The sequence below is a fragment of the Hemiscyllium ocellatum genome, chromosome 20 (genome assembly GCF_020745735.1).
Source record: "Hemiscyllium ocellatum isolate sHemOce1 chromosome 20, sHemOce1.pat.X.cur, whole genome shotgun sequence".
NCBI lineage: Eukaryota > Metazoa > Chordata > Chondrichthyes > Orectolobiformes > Hemiscylliidae > Hemiscyllium > Hemiscyllium ocellatum.
The window spans coordinates 17539435-17558874 of record NC_083420.1 but is presented as its reverse complement, the minus strand read 5'-3'; the positions used below and the strand labels follow the sequence as shown (position 1 = coordinate 17558874).

The following is a 19440-nucleotide window of genomic DNA, read 5'->3' as shown; positions in this document are numbered from 1 at the left end:
ACAAGCTTCATAGGTATTGGGGTGATATAGTGAGTGTTTTGGAAGGGGTCTTGGGAACTGAGGTCAAGGTGGATCTGGTGTCCCTCCTCTTGTGTTTGCCAAATCTCCCTTCTTTGGGCGCGGATGAGAAGGAAGTGTTTAATATTTTTTCATTCTGTGTGAAGAAGAATATTCTAATGAACTGAGTGTCGGAGAATCCCCTGGGACTCTCGGGGTGGCATAGATTAGTTATGGAGCAAATTTCCCCGGACTTCCTTACAAGTATGGTGCACAAGAAAATGTAATTGTTTTATAGAATATGGCAGCCCTTTCTCTATAACATGGACATGGCCTTGGTGGCTATATTGATTAGGGCCTTTGTGTAGACATGAGGGCTGTGTCTGGTGGTGCTGGAGCCCCTGGGAAGAAGAATTCTGAACAAATATGGATATGCCCACTGATGCTCCTGGTGGTGGGGAGTGCGCTGAGTGTGGTTAGTTGACTGAATGTAGTTTAATTTACCTTGGTTCAACTTGGTTTAATTTAGTTTTCCTTTAGTTATTTATTGTAATTTTCGTGGTTTTTTTTTCTCTCTCCTCAGTAATTTGTGGAGTGGAGTAGTAGTTTGTTTACTGTTATTGTTGTTATATTATAAGATTGTTATGCTGTTTTGTAGTGATTTTGTAATTTTGTAAAAAATTTAACATCTTTTCCTCAATAAAAATATTTACAAAAAAAATGAGCATACATCTACATACAAAATAAGAGCAACAGCAGACCATGAACTCCTTTTGCCTGTTCTGCCACTCTATGTCATCATGGCTGGTGTGACTGTGGTTTCAATTTCACTTTCCTATCTCCCCCCTCATACTCTCTTAAATCAGAACCTAACTCAGCCCTAAAAAATATTCAGTGACCCTGTATCCTCTGGGGAAGAGAATCCCACAGATCAATGACGCATTGAAAAGTCTCCTCATCTCTGTCTCAAATAGGAGATCCCTTATTTCTGAGAGTGTTACCTCATGTTACCTAATTTCCCTGTTAATTCTCCTCAGGATCTTATATGTTGCAAAAAAAAATCACTTCTTATTCTCTTGAACTCCAATAGGTCTAGACCTAATCTTTCCTCAGAAGACAGTCCCGTCATCACAGGAATCTGTCAAGTGAACCTTCTCTGGACTGTTTTGAATGCATTTATATTCTTTCTCAAGTAACGAGGCCAAAATTGTATGCAATGCTGCTGATGTGGCCCAACATAATTGTAGCAAAACTTCCCAACTTATATATTCCAATTCCTCCACAATAAACAGCAGTTTATTTGCCTCCCTTTTTTGGTTTCTATGCTATTAACAATGAATAGGACAACATTGGAATTTCAACAATGGTGCACCCTGATGATCATAACTTGTCAGGGATGATGTGAAGGTGCCAGTGTTGGATTGGGGTGGGCAAAATCAGAAGTCACACAGCACCAGCTTATAGTTCAACAGGTTTATTTGAAATCACAAGCGTTCAGAGCGCTGCTCCTTCATCACGTGACACTTCACCTGACAAAGGAGCAGTGCTATGAAAACTTGGGATTTCAAATAAACCTGTTGGAATATAATCTGATGTCGTGTAACTTCTGACTTGACAGGAATAGTTATTGGTTATTCAAGATTGAAGCAGATTTGCAGCTTGGCTGTGCAAGCCGAAAGCTGGCGGTGACGAATGGTTTACCGTGTCTAAATTAATGGTTTAAAAATCAGTAGAAGTGGGAACTCCATCCTAGTGATGAAGCTGCTACACCACAGGTACAGTAGATGTAACCTGGAAAGCATATTTCAGGAATTACATCACTACCTATTTGTGTCGGAAAAAGAAAAGTACAAGTGACATGGTCTGAATATTGTCTGCATGGTAATCCTGCTCAAGAGAGGATGCCAGTTATGTTTTAAGTAGTGCTCAAGGCTTCCCATGTATACGTTGAGCAGATATTAGTTTAAAAACAGATTCTGCAACTTCTGACTTTCCTCCTGTTAATCATACTTTGATTCTGTATATACTAACATCCTCATTACTTATCTTTGGTTGTTGCCATTACATCTTGGGGTAAAAAATGAGGTCTGCAGATGCTGGAGATCTGGGACCAACCAACCCAACCACCCCGTGGCTCAACACTTTAACTCTCCCTCCCACTCCACCGAGGACATGCAGGTCCTTGGACTCCTCCACCGGCAGAACATAACAACATGACGGCTGGAGGAGGAGCACCTCATCTTCCGCCTGGGAACCCTCCAACCACAAGGAATGAACTCAGATTTCTCCAGTTTCCTCATTTCCCCTCTCCCCACCTTGTCTCAGTCAGTTCCCTCAACTCAGCACCGCCCTCCTAACCTGCAATCTTCTTCCTGACCTCTCCGCCCCCACCCCACTCCGGCCTATCACCCTCACCTTGACCTCCTTCCACCTATCACATCTCCATCGCCCCTCCTCCAAGTCCCTCCTCCCTACCTTTTATCTTAGCCTGCCTGGCACCCTCTCCTCATTCCTGATGAAGGGCTTGTGCCCGAAACGTCGTATTTCCTATTCCTTGGATGCTGCCTAACCTGCTGTGCTTTAACCAGCAACACATTTTCAGCCATTACATCTTGAGCAGTTTTTCATTGACAGTTTATGTACTGTTAAGATAATTTGCATTTTGATACCAGATGTGGTTCACAACTTATTCTTTTTATTGTGTTTCACCCACTCACTTTCCTCCTAAGTCTAGTGTCACACTCTATCAAATGCCATTGCAAAGTTCTCATTTCAGATCTTCAACAAGATGAAGCAAGTTAGTTAAATGTTACTAAATGTTACGATGTTACTAAAGAGCAGATATAAAGTGAAATAAATGGTATTACATACCCTCTTATCATCTGAGCAGAAAGGTAACCTTTGTTGATCCTTACAATCCTGGCTCTGCTTTCAAATGTTAGCAGTAAGTTAAGATGTTTCACAGAATCTCAGAACCTTATAGAAGTTTATAAAATCATGAGGGGCATGGATAGGGTAAATAGACAAGATCTTTTCCCTGGGCTGGAGAAGTCCAGAACTAGACGGCATAGGTTGAGGGTGAGAGGGGAAAGATTTAAAAGTGACCTAAGGGGCAACTTTTTCACACAGAGGGTATGGAATGAGCTGCCAAAGGAAGTGGTGGAGGCTAGTACAATTACAACGTTTAAAAGGCATCTGGATGGGTAGATGAATAGCTAGGGTTCAGAGGGATATGGGCTGACAAATGGGACTAGATTAATTTAGGATATCTGGTCAGCATGATGAGTTGGACCGAAGTTGTTCCATGCTGTACATCTCTATGTCTCTATGACACTAAGTGTTACAGCACCGAAGGGGACGATTCAGTCCAACATATCTGCACTCGCCCTCCAAATCTGTTCTAGCACAGTGGCTCAGTGGGTTAGCAAAGCTGCCCCGCAGCACCAGGGATCCAGGTTCGATTCCAGCCTCAGCTGACTATCAGTGTGGAGTTTTCACATTCTCCCCATGTGTGCATGGGTGCTCTTGTTTCCTCCCACAGTTGAAAGATGTGCTGGTTAGGTGAATTGGCTACACTAAATTGTCTATAATGTTCAGAGATGAGGAGGTTAGGTGCATTAGTCAGGGGGCATGTTGAATAAAAGGGTAGGGGAATGGGTCTGGTTTGGGATACTCTTCAGAGGGTCAGTGTAGACTTGTTGGGTCAAATGGCCTGTTTCCACACTGTAGGGATTCTATGAAATGAGCAACTCATTTGCAGGCTCCTATTCTTACTTTGCACACTCCTTCTTTTCAGATAATAGTGCACTTCAGACCTTGACCACTGATTGGGTGAAAATATTTTTCCTTGTTACTTTTTCTTCTTTTGCCAATTACTTTAAATCTGGCCCCTCTTGTTCCCAATCCTTTCACAATTGGAGACAGTTTCACTTTATCTACTTTGCCCAGACCTCTCGTAATTTTGAATATCTCAATCAAATCTTCTCTCAACTTTCTGCAAGAAAACCAGTGCTGTATTCTTCAGTCTATCTTCACAATTAAACTTCCTCATCTGTGTAATCCTCATTCTGTATATCTAGTCTGCACTCACTTCAATGCCTTCATATTCATCTTAAAGAGCAGAACCCACATCAAAATGCAGTACTTCAGCTGAGGCAGAACTAGAGTCCTATTGGTCAAGGGTTTTGCACGCATTGTATCATGGAGGATTTGCTTTTTAAAAAAAGCATGATGCACCTTGTACAAACTTTCTTCACAAATCTGGTGTCACACTATTTCAAATGCCATTGCAATGTTAGATTAGATTCCCTACAGTGTGGAAACAGGCCCTTCGGCCCAACCAGTCCACAGAGTAACCCACCCAGACCCATTTCCCTCTGACTAATGCACCTAACACTATGGGAAATTTAGCATGACCAATTCACCTAACCTGCACATCTTTGGACTGTGGGAGGAAACCGGAACACCCGGAGGAAACCCACCCAGACACAGGGAGAATGCATGAGAATGCATCCACACAGACAGTCTCTTGAGGTTGGAATCGAACCTGGGACCCTGTGCTGTGAGGCAGCAGTGCTAACCACTGAGCCACCCCCATGTTCTCATGTCACATCTTCAAAAAGCTCTAGCGAGTCAGTTAAATACAGTTTTCCCTTTTAAAAAGTCCATGCTGACTTTCTTTTATCAACCTGGATTTGTCAATGTGATAATTTGCTTTGTCCCAAATTATTGTTTCTAGATGTTTCTCCACCACTGAGTTGGCCTGTAGTTGCTGGGCTTTACATCTTTAATGGACATGTTTGGAATTTTCCAGCCTGCTAATACCACCCCCTAAGTCTAATCAAGTCTGAAAAGTTGTGGCCAATTTCTCGACAATTTCTATTCACTTCTCTCAGTACCCTCGGATGCATCTCATACAGTCCTGTCATCTTATCCATTTTAAATACAGATCTTTATCATTTTTAAACTCTTGTAGATCCTGAATTTACTTTTCATTCACCCCTACCCTGATAGCATTTTCTTGCTTGGTAAAGACTGATACAACATAATTAATACTTCAGCCATTCCCTTTGCCTCCATGCACAGATCCCCTTTTTGCTCTTAATTAACTCCATTCCTCCTTTTATAACTATTTTTTAAAAATTGATATGATTACAGAAGGCATTGGATTCTCTATTAAGGTGTCTGCCAGTCTCTTATAATACTTTCTCTTTGCTTCTTTTATTTGGTTTTTTACTTCCCTGTGGAACCTTTAGTATTCAACCTGGTTTTTATTTGCATTTTCTATCAAAACTGTTATAAACACTCTCTCTTCATGACCTTGATTTCTAGCTCATCCAGGGATCTTTGGCTTTGCTTATTCTATTCCTCTCTCTCATGGAATAGACCTTCACTGTGCCATAACACCTCTTCTTTGAAAGTATCCCATTGTTCAGATACGGATTTTATTGCCAAGATTTGATTTAATTTTAATTGACACCAATCCTTTGTTACCCCATTGAAATAAATTTTGCCAATTGATTATTATTACTGTTTTTCCTTTGACCTTTTCCTTAGCCAGTATAAATCTTATGATATAATGATCACGCTTTCCTAAATGTTCTATTACTGACATTTGACCCATTTTGCCCACCTCATTCCCAATAACCTGGTCTAGGGTCACCTCATTGTAATGAAAACATGTTGCTATAGAAAACTTTCTCAAAATGTTCAAGGAAGTCTTGCCCAACATTGCCTTTAAATTATTGCTATTCAATTTATATTCAGATAATTGAATTTGTCCATAATAATATTTCCATAATTTTTGCACTGCCCTAATTTCCTTACCAATTTGTTCCTCTGCATCCTTCGCACTCGCTGGTGGGTGGCTGACAGACAACACTAAACAATGTAGCTGTGCAGTTTTTCCTTAGCTATATCCAAATAAATTCTGTCCTTGACCCCTTTGGTGATGTCTTCTTTCCCCAATATAACAATTCTCCCCTTTTATCAATGCCACCATTCATCCCCTATTCTTCCTTTCCTACTTTTCCTTTACACTTTGTGTCCAGGAATACTGGACACTCAATCCTTCTCTTCTTTGAGTTAGCTCTCTGTTATAGCCATGACTTTGCTTGTTCACCTGGCAATCTGCACCTGCATTCATCAGTCTCATTTGCTACATCCTGAGCATTAACATTGATAGATGTATATATATATAGGCCTCTAGGCTTGTAAGCTGTCATTGATGATTCATTATAGCATGACAAGTTTTACTGTGGAACCAAACCTCTGAACTATGATAAATCCTACAAAACCTCCAATTGGTCAATCTAACTACCTTCAAGCTTGTTACTAATCACTTCAGTCTCATTTACGTCTCCTTATCTCAGGATCATCTTGGCTGTATAAATTTACAACTCAATGGAAAAAAAGTCAAACAGGCATGAATAACATTTTGTGCAGATTTAGCAAACGTTAAACAGCGTAGTCAGCTATATTGCACCCGGTGCATTAAATGTGAAAATACCTTGTAAATTAACAACTTTAGCTATTTCATTATTTATAATCATTGTAAAAGCCCCACCATCCAAAATGATATGAGATTAAACCAAATCTCAAAATAGATCACATGTCTCCAATGTCTTAAAGTTCTTCCATTTGGTTGTGTTTTGGCATCTATTTATGCATGTCGGGTTCATAAAGAAGGATTTCTACTGTGCAGATGTAGGAAGGAGTTCACATCTTAAAGGTAACTAGAAAGGGTAACTTCTTAGAGGCAGAGAACCAGTGAATGGCAAGACATGTTGTTGGGGCAATCCAATTGCAAATATACATAGGTAGTTTTCATTATAAATGGAGCTACATGAATTTCTAATGAAAAAAAAAGCATGCTAATGAATGAGTTTAACAAATGGACAGATTACTAGAATGTTTCCCTAGTAAAACTAAACATTTGCTGGTTTATTTCATTGTAATTAGAGCTCAGAAATGTATACTCCATACAACCACTATAACGAATATTATAGCAATGTAAAACACATATTATACTGAAGCCACAACATGGCTAAGCAAATGTTGACTGATTCCTTTTAGGGATCTGTTCAGGGACAGTAGACATGCTGTCACTGGTATTCCAATTTTAGAGAATTTCTTTATTTTTTTAATGGGGCATAACCTAAACAACCAAATCCATAATTTCTCAAAGTGCTGATCATTTCTCCAAGAAGTACTCCAAAACTGACCAAACAAGTCAATGAACAGATTGAATCACCTTCAGCTGCAGCAAATGTCTAAGCAAGTTGTTTTGGTGTCAGAACACAAATGGTTTAAGGAAAAACATAGCTTCAACTATCATCCCGGCTATGACCCAGGTTGGAACAACATTCCATCTTGTTGAGCATTTAAATGTTATTCTTGTAAGCTGCAAGTTTCAAACATTTAGGTTTTACAAATTTTTCTCAAAAAATGGTGTGGTACATTGAATCCAGCCAGGACTAGTTTATGGAGCATAGTCACATGATGTTGTTGTGGAAAATGGTTGCTAATAGCAGTAATATTCCTTTGTAGTTGAGATTGAGATACATTGCTGGACAGTTATGAGTTGTCTTTTGTTTTGCATCTAACTTATCCCATATCAGAGCACGGAATGATTGTTATTGAAGCTAGCTGTTGTGTTAAATATAAGTGTGCTATTTGCATAAGACCATAAGAGAAAGAAACAGAATTAGGCCATTTGGCCCATTCAGTCTGCTCTGCTATTCTATCTTGACTGATGTACTTCGCAGTCCCATTCTCATGCCTTTTCCCCTTAACTCTTGGATCCCCTTATTAATCAGTGAGTTGCCAGCTGAACCTCCAGTTTAAGAATGACAGTTATGCAACACATTCTTTGTTATATACATACTTAAATATCAAGTTATTCTATATGTAGGAAAAATAATCTTAATAGAAAGATAGGGTTTCAACTTGTTGCCTGTGTATTAAACTGAAATCATCCAAGTCTCTTCGCAATTCAAGCAGTGTGGCCCATTTCTTGAGAAATAAAATTGAAAAGCAAGAAAGCCACATTAAACTGCCTAGAACCTTAATTGCATTGTACATCATTGAGGTTCGAGCTCTTTTCTCTACAAAAGGGAAAGCTAAGTGGTGATATGATAGAGGTTTTAATGAAAATGTAAAAGTTTGATAGGGTCAACATGAATGAAGATAATGTGTCCACGGATGCGGGAGTCCAAAACTAACAGCAATAAATATAAGGTAACCATTAATAAACACAATAGAGACATCAGGAGAAAGTTCTTTACTCAGAGTGAAACTGGTCACTACAACAAATAGCACTGATGCATTTAAGCAGGACCTAGATAAACACAAAGGGGAGACTGAATTAGAGTGATATGTTGATCGGATTTGATGAAGAGGGATGACATGGTATTTGAATGGATGATTAATCTAAGCGTGGATTATTTAGACCAAGTGGCCACTTTCTGGCCTGTAGGCTGAAAGCAACTCTTTCCATTGATTTTAACCAAAAATTGTTAAAGACTGAATAAAAGGGATAGAAGGCCTCATCACTGCACCCAACATCCATTGGAAACAACAGCAGCTATGTTCCACCTCCAAGGCTTTAGTTTAATGTCTTATGCAAAAGGTGGGAATGCTCATTCAGACTGATTGGGTAGCAGATATTTGCATTCTCTTTTATATGGAATTAATTTTGAGTCATCCACTACTGCAGTCAGTAAAACATTAAAGCTGATGCTGCACTTCTGCTGACGGAGGTTGTAGCTGACTAAACTTGTCACCTAATTCCACAGAATATGTAAATATCTCAAATTAATTACAGCTCACTTTGAAGGACAGCTTCAGTCATCGATCTTTAAATTGCAAGATGACATTTTCCATTGAAAAGGAATAAGGTGATGAAATGCTTTTATAATAATAATTTTAAAATCGCTGATCTCTGCAATAATTAAGGAATTTGTGAATACGGTATTCATATTTTTCGAATCTCTCTGATTAAGGGATAAGTCATGGCCAAATTACTGTTGGAGCACCCCATTGTCTTTGTAGTACAGTGGGATCTTTGAGACAGAGGCAGGGAGGCCTTGGTTGAAAGTCTGAATCAAATGATGGTACTTCCAGCAGCTCAGCACTCTGTTAACACAACACTGGAGTATCAGCCTGGATTGGTTTGTTTTGAAATGCTAGGAGTGAGGCCTGAACTTACAAAGTTTGTGAGAAGATTTGTAGCTTGGGTGCTTGTTGTTGTGTTCTGTTCGCCGAGCTGGGAATTTGTGTTGCAGACGTTTCGTCCCCTATCTAGGGGACATCCTCAGTGCTTGGGAGCCTCCTGTGAAGTGCTAGACAGGTGACAAAACATCTGCAACACAAATTCCCAGCTCAGCGAACAGAACCACAACACTGAACTTACAAACTTCGGATCTAGATGTGAAAATGCCAGGAGCTGAGCCACAGCTGACACCTAATATGAATTTGAAGCTATTTATCCAAAATAAAGAAGAAACAAAAGCTGTGTTACATAATTAAGGTGCATGAGCTGTTGTTGTAAAACTAAGTGGTACTTACAATTGGTTACCCATATAGATTCCCTCGACTCCGCCACTTCTGTATTAGTAAAAGGGTGAAACAATTGCATTTACAAAGTACTTTTCACATCCACTAGATTTCTCAAAGCACTTTGTAACCAATTAAGAACTCTTGAAGTGTTGTCAATATGGAAAATGCAGCAGTAAATTACGTGTCCAACAGACTTCTACAGACAAAATGCAACAACAACTAGGCAATGCATTTTTATGGTGCAGATTGAGGGATAAAGACCGGCTGTAATATGTGTTCGCTGCACTTTGTTAGAAAAGTGCCACATAATTTTTATACGCAGCAAGGCAAGCAAAGGGTTCTCCATTTGACATCTCATCTAAGAGATAGGAACTCTAAAGCTGCAGTACACCCTCAGTACAGCACTGGAGTATTAGTGATCAGTTTGTGCTCAAGTCCTGGGCTGAGACTTGAATTCAGAACTTTGAAGTCAAAGGTGACAGTGTACCTAACTGAGCAACAGCTGACAGAATGAATTTCGGCTCAAGTGAGATGGCGAGACAGAAGACTTTGAATCTAAATTCTAAGGTTAAATTGCCTGGGCTATCTAGGAGTGCTCCTATCAGATTAAATTTTATTATGGAAATATCACCACTCAAGTTAAAACAGAAGCATTTTTTCACCAAAGGAACCTTTACATAAATAAACTTTAATAGTTCTGTTTTTTAATGATTACAAAATAAAATTTAAGACCAAGACACAAAAATTAACATTATTTTTGTTTGTTCACATCAGATTCAGTTGCCTGTGTTGATCCTGAAGAATGTATAAAGGTGTGTGGCACTGAAGTGGGATGCTCTAACATTGCTTTCCCAAAACTCGTGATTGAGCTGATGCCTGATGGTAACTGTATTTACAAGTTTTTTTTAATCCCGTCAATGATTATAAATGAACAAGTCTCACACAGGAATATGGTCAAAAAAGAAGCAGCCAGAATAAAAATGTGCAGAATGTTCTCGTAAGTTCTTGTACTTTCTTTCCCATTCAGAATCGCTGAAGATTGCAGAAAAAGAAGACACAATGAACTGAATAACCATCACCAATGCTGTTTGATAAAATAAAAAAATGCATATTGCTGAGAAAAGAAATTCAGTTTGAAATGTTCTTATAGTCGCCATTTTCCCTGAAGACCAGTTTATCACTTTAAAAACCAAGGTTTAGTGTTGACCCTTACTCACCCATTGGTCATACAGCAATACCGCGGGATGGTGAGGATAACTACATCTATAGCAGTCGAAATGTTTACCTTGGTGACTATCCATGGTAAACGTCATGGGTGATGTGAAGACACTGGGGGCGGGCACAATGGCACAATGGTTAGCACTGCTGCCTCACAGCGCCAGGGTCCCAGGTTTGATTCCAGCCTCGGGTAACTGTCTGTGTGGAGTTTGCACATTCTCCTTGTGTCTGCGTGGGTTTCCTCCGGGTGCTCCGGTTTCCTCCCACAGCACACAAAGATGTGCAGGTCAGGTGAATTGGCCATGCTAAATTGCCCATAGTGTTAGGTATGTTAGTCAGAGGGAAATGGGTCTGGGTGGGTTACTCTTTGGTGTGGACTAGTTGGGCCGAAGTGCCTGTTTCCACACTGTAGGGAATCTAATCTAATGGCTGTCTAACTTGATCATGCGATTTGCTGTTGTTCAATTTTCGACAAGTGAAGTCATAGTTAGGTATGCCTACACCCAACAGCATAAACATGATAGACAACACAATGATGTAGCAACAAAGAGGAAGCTACACCCAAAGCAGTCTGGCTAGATACATTATTATTACTCGTTAGTCCTGTTTCATCAGATTGTTATGCTCTATTTGCAGAAGAAAATGGATTGATTTTACTCTCCATTATAAATAATTAGAATACAATAAGTTGTTTCAATAAGGAAATTGCAAAAGGATGAATTACGTGATGAACCAGAAAGGAGTATGGAAGCACAGAGGTGATTCTATTGGGTTAGTAATCTTGAAATCCAGAATCATGAGACTTGACACTGGGGATATAACTTCAATACAATTTGTAAATCTGGAATAAAAAGCTAGAATCAGTAGTGATGGCTATGAAATCACTGGACAGTCTCAAAGACCCATACGCTTCACGATTGTCTCCTTGCCTGGTCTGGTCTATATGGGATTCCAGGCCTACAGCAATGTAATTGAGTCTTAAGTGTGCTTTGAAACTCCCCTTGCAAACCATTCAGCTGTATTCAGGAAGGTACATCACAACAGCTTCTCAAGTGGAATTCAGGGAGGCCTTCACCGTGATGTCCACATCCTGTGAGGGAATAACAAAAAAAAATTGATCACTTGGACAAATGAAGCCACCAGGCGGAGGTTGACTAGTTGCACACAGCAAAAGGACCTGAGGGAATGAGAGGATGAATAAGTTTCCTCCAAGCTAAACAGCAGTTTGCCTTTATATAACCACTTTAATATAGTCAAATTTCCTGAGGTGCTTCACAGCAATGATTATCAAATGAAATTTGACATGGACCCACATGAGGGTTTCAAGGTCGGTTGAGCATGCACAGAAAGACAAACCACTCTGATCTCTAAGGGACCAATTTCTCATGGTTGCAGTAGCGACAAAAATGGTTAAGTCAAGGACAGAATTATGACCTTATCGGCCACTCATTGAGAACATTCTCGTTCTTTGGGGTACTTGGTACTAAATGTTTGAAGTTTATAGAAATTAAAATTTGTAGGGCTGTGAGGAAAGAGCAGCAATTAATAGGTTTAGAGAGCTGGGATAGGTACACTAGGCTGAATGGTCTCCTACTGCACTGCATCATTCCATAAGTTGTAATTAAATTTGCTACCAGCTGATACCAAACACACCCACAATAAAAAGATATTTGCTTGACCAGTGGAGTTCAGCATTAGGCACATACTTATAGCAATGTCCAATTTGATATTTTTGGAAAGCAAGAAGGAACTGCAGACAGGTACAACTATTTAAATAATTCAAACTATTGGATACTGGCATTGTTGAAATTCCCTTCTCACATGAGAATGAAAGCTATTTGCTTTGATTCGTTCATGAGATATGGGTGTTTATTAGCTGTTAGGAATCAACAATATTATTGTGGATCTGGAGTCACGTGTAGGCCAGGCCTGGATAAGGATAGCAGTTTTCACATTTGTGAATCAGCTGAGTTTTTAAGACAATCGGCAGTGGTAATAGATATTTTCTAGTTAACCTGTTCAGATCTGTTATTTATATCTCTGTAGCAGGTGGGTCTTGAACCCTAGCTTCATGCGTAGGGATATGACACTATCCCCTGTGCCATGAGAGTCCCAAGTATTTCTATAAACGTAAAGCTAGTTATGCAATTCACTTGTTTCCTGCTTAGTTCTAGAATGGGTTCCATTGTATAGGACAGTTCTTGTAATTTTTATGTGAAATCGCTCCCTGCTCCATTCAAAAAACAAACATTTCTTCTAAGTACAATTTAAACAGTTACATGGGCCAGCAATGGCCTCGTCGTATTATTAATTCAAAAACTCAGCTAATGTTCTGGGGACATAGGTTAAAATCCTGCCACAACAAACGGTGGAATTTGAATTTAATTTAACGGTAAAATCTGGTATTAAGAATCCACTGATGACAACGAAACCATTGCTGATTCTTGGCGGAAAAATCCATCTGGCTCACTAATGTCCTTTAGGGAAGGAAATCTGCAGTTCTCATCTGGTCTGGCCTCTTTGTGACTCCAAACCCACAACAATGTGGCTGACTCTTAACTGCTGTCTGATTGACTGAGTAAGCCACTCAATTCAAGGGCAGCCAGTGACGCCCACTTCCCATGCGTGAATTAAAAACAAAACTACGCAAAATGATGTGTTTATTCATCTGTTCTCCTTTTTCCCGTGTCTTATCTATCATGCCTTTGTTACCCCTTCACTCGTGCATGCATCCCTTAGGTCAGTTTAATGTTATCCCGCATCCTCCCACAAACAACACTCACTCAAAGCTGGTATCCGAGCTCCAAAGTTCAGCTCTCCCCCCTGTCGTCACTGACCTACCTTGATTCCTGGTGTGATTTTATTTCATTATTGCGTTTGGTTACAAATCTCTCCATGGAGTTACCCCCTCCCAATCTTTGTAACCTCCTGAGGTTATTGTACTCCTTTGCTTGTGGCCTTTTAAATATTCCCAATTTCCGTACTTCCCCCATTACAGCCATGCCTTCTGTTGCCTGCGCTTTAAGCATTGGGATTCCCTCCTGAAATTTCTCCATCTTCCCCTCTCCCCTGCTTTAAGATGATTTTAAAATCTTCCTCTTTGACCCAACATTTGCTCACCTGACTTTGTAACTCCTCATGTGACTTGATATCAAAGTTCACATGATAAATATTCCTGTGAAGCACCCTGGGAAATTTGACTATATTAAATTGGTTACATAAAGGCAATCTGTGTTGTTGATGCAGTTGTCAAATCCAAGCCTAGCATTTTGCATTAACAAACTCACACTATTAGGAACTTAAACTCTTCAAACTAATTGCAGGCCTACGTGGACTTATGATTGCAGTGATCATGGCTGCTCTCATGTCATCTCTGACATCAATATTTAACAGCAGCAGTACACTGTTTACCATGGACATCTGGAGAAAGATTCGGAAGGATGCCAGTGAACGGGAATTACTGCTGGTTGGAAGGTAGGATTCATTGTGTCAGCCTCAGGTGGTATTTGCACAAAATAAATCCAGAGATAGCTTTTCTCTCAGTTGTAGTGTAGCTATAGTCCTAGAGGACCAACCATCCATTAGAGAGACACAGCTAGTGATGAGTTTAAATTGAGGGTCACTGGGCCTCATGTTGAGGGGGTGGAGGGTGGGGGGAGGCAAGGTTGAAAAGTAGGACCTTCATGGTAACCTCAGCCAGTGCAGGAATTGAACATTTACAATTAGTGTCACTCTACATTGCAAACCAGCCGTCTGAGCTAAGCAACCCTTCTCCACAGTGCAAACTAAATACAAACTGTGCTGATGTGAACATTGAAGATGTTACCTAGTAGGGTACAGAAATGTCTAGAAATGAACCTTCTAGTTCAGCGAGCAAAGGTACATCCAAAACCTCAACCTAAACTACAAATCTTCTCAAAACTCGCTAAGAACATAATGCAGTTCTATCGAGGAGCAGGTTATGAGGTGATGCCAGTAAAAGCAGCGGAGAGTTGCATAGTGGTGTAGTTCCTTGACCATGTTCCACTGGGACAATTTCTCCAGTACCAGGAATGAGGTAGGACAGGTTTCCTGGGATAAGGAGGGAAGCAATTAAATTTCAAAACGTCCCTAAAGAGCCACAAGCACTTTGCAGGTGGTGTATTATCCAAAGGCAAGAATAAACACCATGTACCCCAGTGCCATTCCTGGCTTGGGTTCTCAGCTTGACCTTTGGCCCCCAAGATGACCACAATGGGCCTCCTAGAGCCTCAGTCCTGGCTATTGGGTCCTGGATTGAACCAGAACTCCACCTGACCCAGGTGAATGGCCTTCCAGGGTCAGCCCAAGAGTATCATCATTACTCTAGGTCTGGAATCACACAAAGGCCGACTGGTTAAGTGTGACAGATATCATTCCTTAAAGGGAGTTAGTGAGCCAGATGGATTTTTCACGTAATCAAGCACCAATAGAGAAATTGTGGAGCACAGCATAATCTGACTGCCAGGGAACATCTTTATCTTGTCAAAGGATGAATGAGAGACTGACTGAGTTAGATTCTGATATAATACCATCGTGCTGACCTAGTAAGAGGGATTTGGATTGAGTCAAAAAAAATCAACATGCACCTATGAGAACAGATGGATGAGAAATGCATGCTATTCTGTTATTACACATGGATTCGCAAGCCAAACCAAATCAGCCTCTCTCTTACTAGATTTGCAACAGGTGAAATTAAAACATTCGATGGCCATCAAAATTGCTCGGTTATTCCTAACCAGACTTTAGAAACAAATATTGTTGGACCCCAAATTTATATCTTAAAACAAAAATTAACAATTTATTATTAATAATGTACTTTCAGCAGTACACATGTAAACTACAAAGCAATCTAATTAATATTTATAATCTAAGCCTAATCATCTTTCAGCACCAGCAGTAATGATGACCATGATGTTTCCTGTGCTCCACAAGATCTCAGTTGTTCTTGGTGCTTGTTCCTTGCCTTTGAGATTGGTCATGGCAGGAGAAACCAAGAACTGGACTTGCCAGTCAGTATGCACTCTGTGATCAGTGTAACAAATTGGATTCAAATTGCACTGAGACTCCACTCCACCTTAAAATCTAATGGCAATGGAAGGTTGGCCCTGATCTATTTGGATACCTCACACATTTCCTGTTCTTTTTGTTTAGGATTGTGACAGTGATACTCGTTGCAGTGAGCTTGGTATGGATCCCAATATTGCAAAGTGCTAACAGCGGACAACTCTTCAACTATATTCAGTCGGTGACCAGCTATTTAGCTCCTCCCGTAACTGCAGTGTTTGTTCTTGCTGTGTTTTGGAAAAGAACTAATGAATCTGTGAGTAATTTGAGTCGGTACTTCCAGCTGTCTCGATCCTAAGTTCCATATTTATTTTCCTATGTCACTGAGCCACTCTATGTGTCTCTTCCCCTTTAAGATGCTACTTAACAAAGAGACATAGAAGATGGATGCAGGAGTAGGCCATTTGATCTGAGAAGCCTGCTTTACCATTCAATATAAAAATGGCTGATCAATGAACTCAATGCCCTAATCCCGCCCTCCCTCCATATCCCTTGACCTCTTTAATTATAAGAACTATATTCCCTCCTTTTTGAAAGCATAATCTTTAGACCTCAATCACTTTCTGTGGTAGTGAATTCCACCAACTCACAATTCTTTGCGGGTAGAAATTTCTCCTTATCTCAGTCCTACAATATCTACCTCTTATACTTAAGCTATGGCCTCTGGTTCTGGACTCTCCCACCATCAGAAACATCCTTCCTGCATCTAACCTGTCTCCTCCTGTTAGAATTTTGTAGGTTTCGATGAGATTCCCCCCATGTTCTTGTAAACTCCAGTGAATACAATCCTAACTGATTCAATCTATCGTCATACACCAGTCCTGCCATCCCAGGAATCAAGTTGGGAAACCTTTGCTGCACTCCCTCTGTAGTAAGACCATTCCTTCCTCAGATACAGGAATCAAAACTGCACATAATATACCAGGTGTGGCTTCACTAATACTCGGTATAATTCAAGCAAAACATCCTTGTTCCTGTATTTGAATCCTTTCGCTGTGAAGGCCAACACATAGTTTGCCTTCTTTCCTGCACCTGTGCACTTACTTTCAGCAACAGGTGTATGATGACACCCAGGGCTTGCTTAACGTTCCCCTCTCACAATTTCCAGCCGTTGAAATCTGCCTTCCTATTTTGATTACCTTCCATTTCTCTGCCAAGCGTTTGCCCACTTACTCAGCCTGTCCAAAACCATTGCATCCCCCTCACACTTATCCTTCCACCCAGCTTTATGTCATTTGCAAATTTTGAGCTATGACATTTAATTCCGTCATGTAAATAATTTACATACATTGTGAATAGCTGGGGACCTAGTACTGATCTCTGCTCTCCTAGTCACTACCTGCCATTCTGAGACTTAAAAAATACCTCTTTAACCAAAGGCCACCTGGTCTAATGTGACCTTACACAAAAACTGGAAAGAGATAGAATTAATTGTTAGGTCTCACAATATTTGTGGAGCGAGAAACTCGGTTAACTTTTCAGAACAAGGAGCTTTTTCTCAGGGTTTTTTTGGAATTTCATAATATTTTGGCTTTTATCTCCTTATGTGGCTTCTTGTCAAACTTTGCTCTTGGGAAATAGCTTGTGGCAATTTAATTTATTCAAGGTGTCATACAAATCTAACCTTTTGAATCAAATTCCCATATCAAAGTGTTCAGATGTAGCCTATATCCTTTCATGATCTCATTCTGCAAGTGAGACTATTTCACAGAAAATCTTTAGCTCCTTTGTCATTATTGTTCATCATTACCAAATTCATAGAATTGTATAGTGCAGAAAGAGGCTAGTCAACATCATGAATCATCAGGCCTGGATTAGCTCTGAACCAGATGGTTGTTCACATTCCATTCCAGACACTTGAACAAAATACCCAGATTAACATACCAGCACAACTCATTGGTGTTGCTGTTTTACAATGAGATATTATATAAAGGCTTTGTCTCTCCTCTCAGGTAGATGTAACAGATTCCACAGCTTTATATTTGAAGAAATTGGGGCATTTTTCCTGACGTTGCAAACAGTACTTATCTCCAAAACAACATTACTTTGAAAAAATGATGATCTGGTCTTTATCTTTTCTCTCCCTCAGTAACTTAACCCTCAGATAGCTAACTTTATAGCTGGTGGATCTGACCATTGTTCTGATGTGGTATCAGGGTAGAATAGAATGGAATAGCCTTTATTGTAACATATACTCAATGAGCGCAGTGAAAACTTTATATATCACCTATTGCAGCACTGACTTAGATACAAAAGTACCTATGCACAGCTTCTTTTGTTATAAAAGTGGAAACCAGTGTGATGACCAGAATTAGCCCAAATCATAAACAAAAACAGAAGTTGCTGAAAAAGTTCAGCAGGTCTGGCAGTATCTGTGGCGAGAGATCAGCTTTAACATTTCAGATGGAGTGACCCTTCCTCAGAACTTCTGAACGTTTCCAGCAATTTCTGTTTTGGTTTGATTTACAGCATTTGTATTTCTTCCAGTTTTCAACCCAAACTATGTCTGATTTGTTTTTGATTTAAGTGGCAATGAGACCCAGTAAGTATTTGCTGCTTGTTTCCAGGGTGCGTTCTGGGGACTGATGGTTGGACTAGTGGTTGGCCTGGTGCGAATGGCCATGGAGTTTGTGTATCCCTCGCCACGCTGTGGGGTGTATGACCTAAGGCCTCTTCTGTTGAAGAAGGTTCACTATCTCCACTTTGCAGTAATTCTGTGCACCCTCACGGCTCTAATCGTTGTGGTAATCAGCCTGCTGACAAAGCCTCCGCATGAAAGTCAGGTATAGCACAGCTTCTACTTTTGGCACGGTTAACACCATCGCAACTTTCCCCCTTGGGGCATACTGAGGATTTGATTCCCATGTGATCAACTCAGAAAGAATGGTTACTTTCTGGGATTTCCCCCACCTAATTCGGCTAAATAAAGATTATATGACTGCTGTTAAAGAAATTCCAGTAATATTTTTAGGAAAATGAGAATGGAATGCTGTCTATAGTTGATCTATGACACCAATTTTGATATCCACTGCCTTCATCATCTACCTTTTAGGTTATCAACATGTTGAACTAAGGCATGATATTGGTTTATTTAGGATATTGTCAAACATTCTGTTGGTGATCTCTTAACTCAAGCCAAATCTCGTTCTAATTGGCTTCCTGATCTACATTTGACTCCTGGTCAAACAATCACTTGATTTTAAAATTCAAATTCTTATTTACAAATCCCTCCATGGCCTTGCCCCTCCCCATCTTTAATCAACACCATGCCACAAAACCCATTACATGTGATATACATGAGATATAGATACCAATGCTCACAACCCACCATCTCCTTTAGGAAGTAACAAATGTATCATTTTGAGCACTCACCAATAATCCCAGTAAATCTTAGTTAGAAATTCCTAGGAACTCAGGTGTATTGTGTCTGCTACAATTTTGGTTATGTCAGAAATACATGGACGCTATGATCAGTGTGTCCTGTGTATATGCTGCTGCCATTTACTTGATTGCTAAATATTCAATACACACTGGACATTCCGCATGTGAATGCTCATTCATTCTTTGTAGCACTGGGGTTTT

The 19440-nt window shown here is 40.0% G+C and overlaps 1 protein-coding gene across 1 annotated transcript in view; it reads left to right on the top strand.

The window, feature by feature from the left end:
* Positions 1-19440, top strand: part of slc5a10 (solute carrier family 5 member 10) — a 124001-nt gene that overhangs the window by 92116 nt on the left and 12445 nt on the right. The window contains exons 9-12 of the mRNA XM_060840542.1: positions 10330-10437; positions 14097-14247; positions 15946-16114; positions 18426-18641. Coding sequence (XP_060696525.1) covers positions 10330-10437; positions 14097-14247; positions 15946-16114; positions 18426-18641 — 644 coding nt within the window. The remainder of the gene's footprint in view (positions 1-10329; positions 10438-14096; positions 14248-15945; positions 16115-18425; positions 18642-19440) is intronic.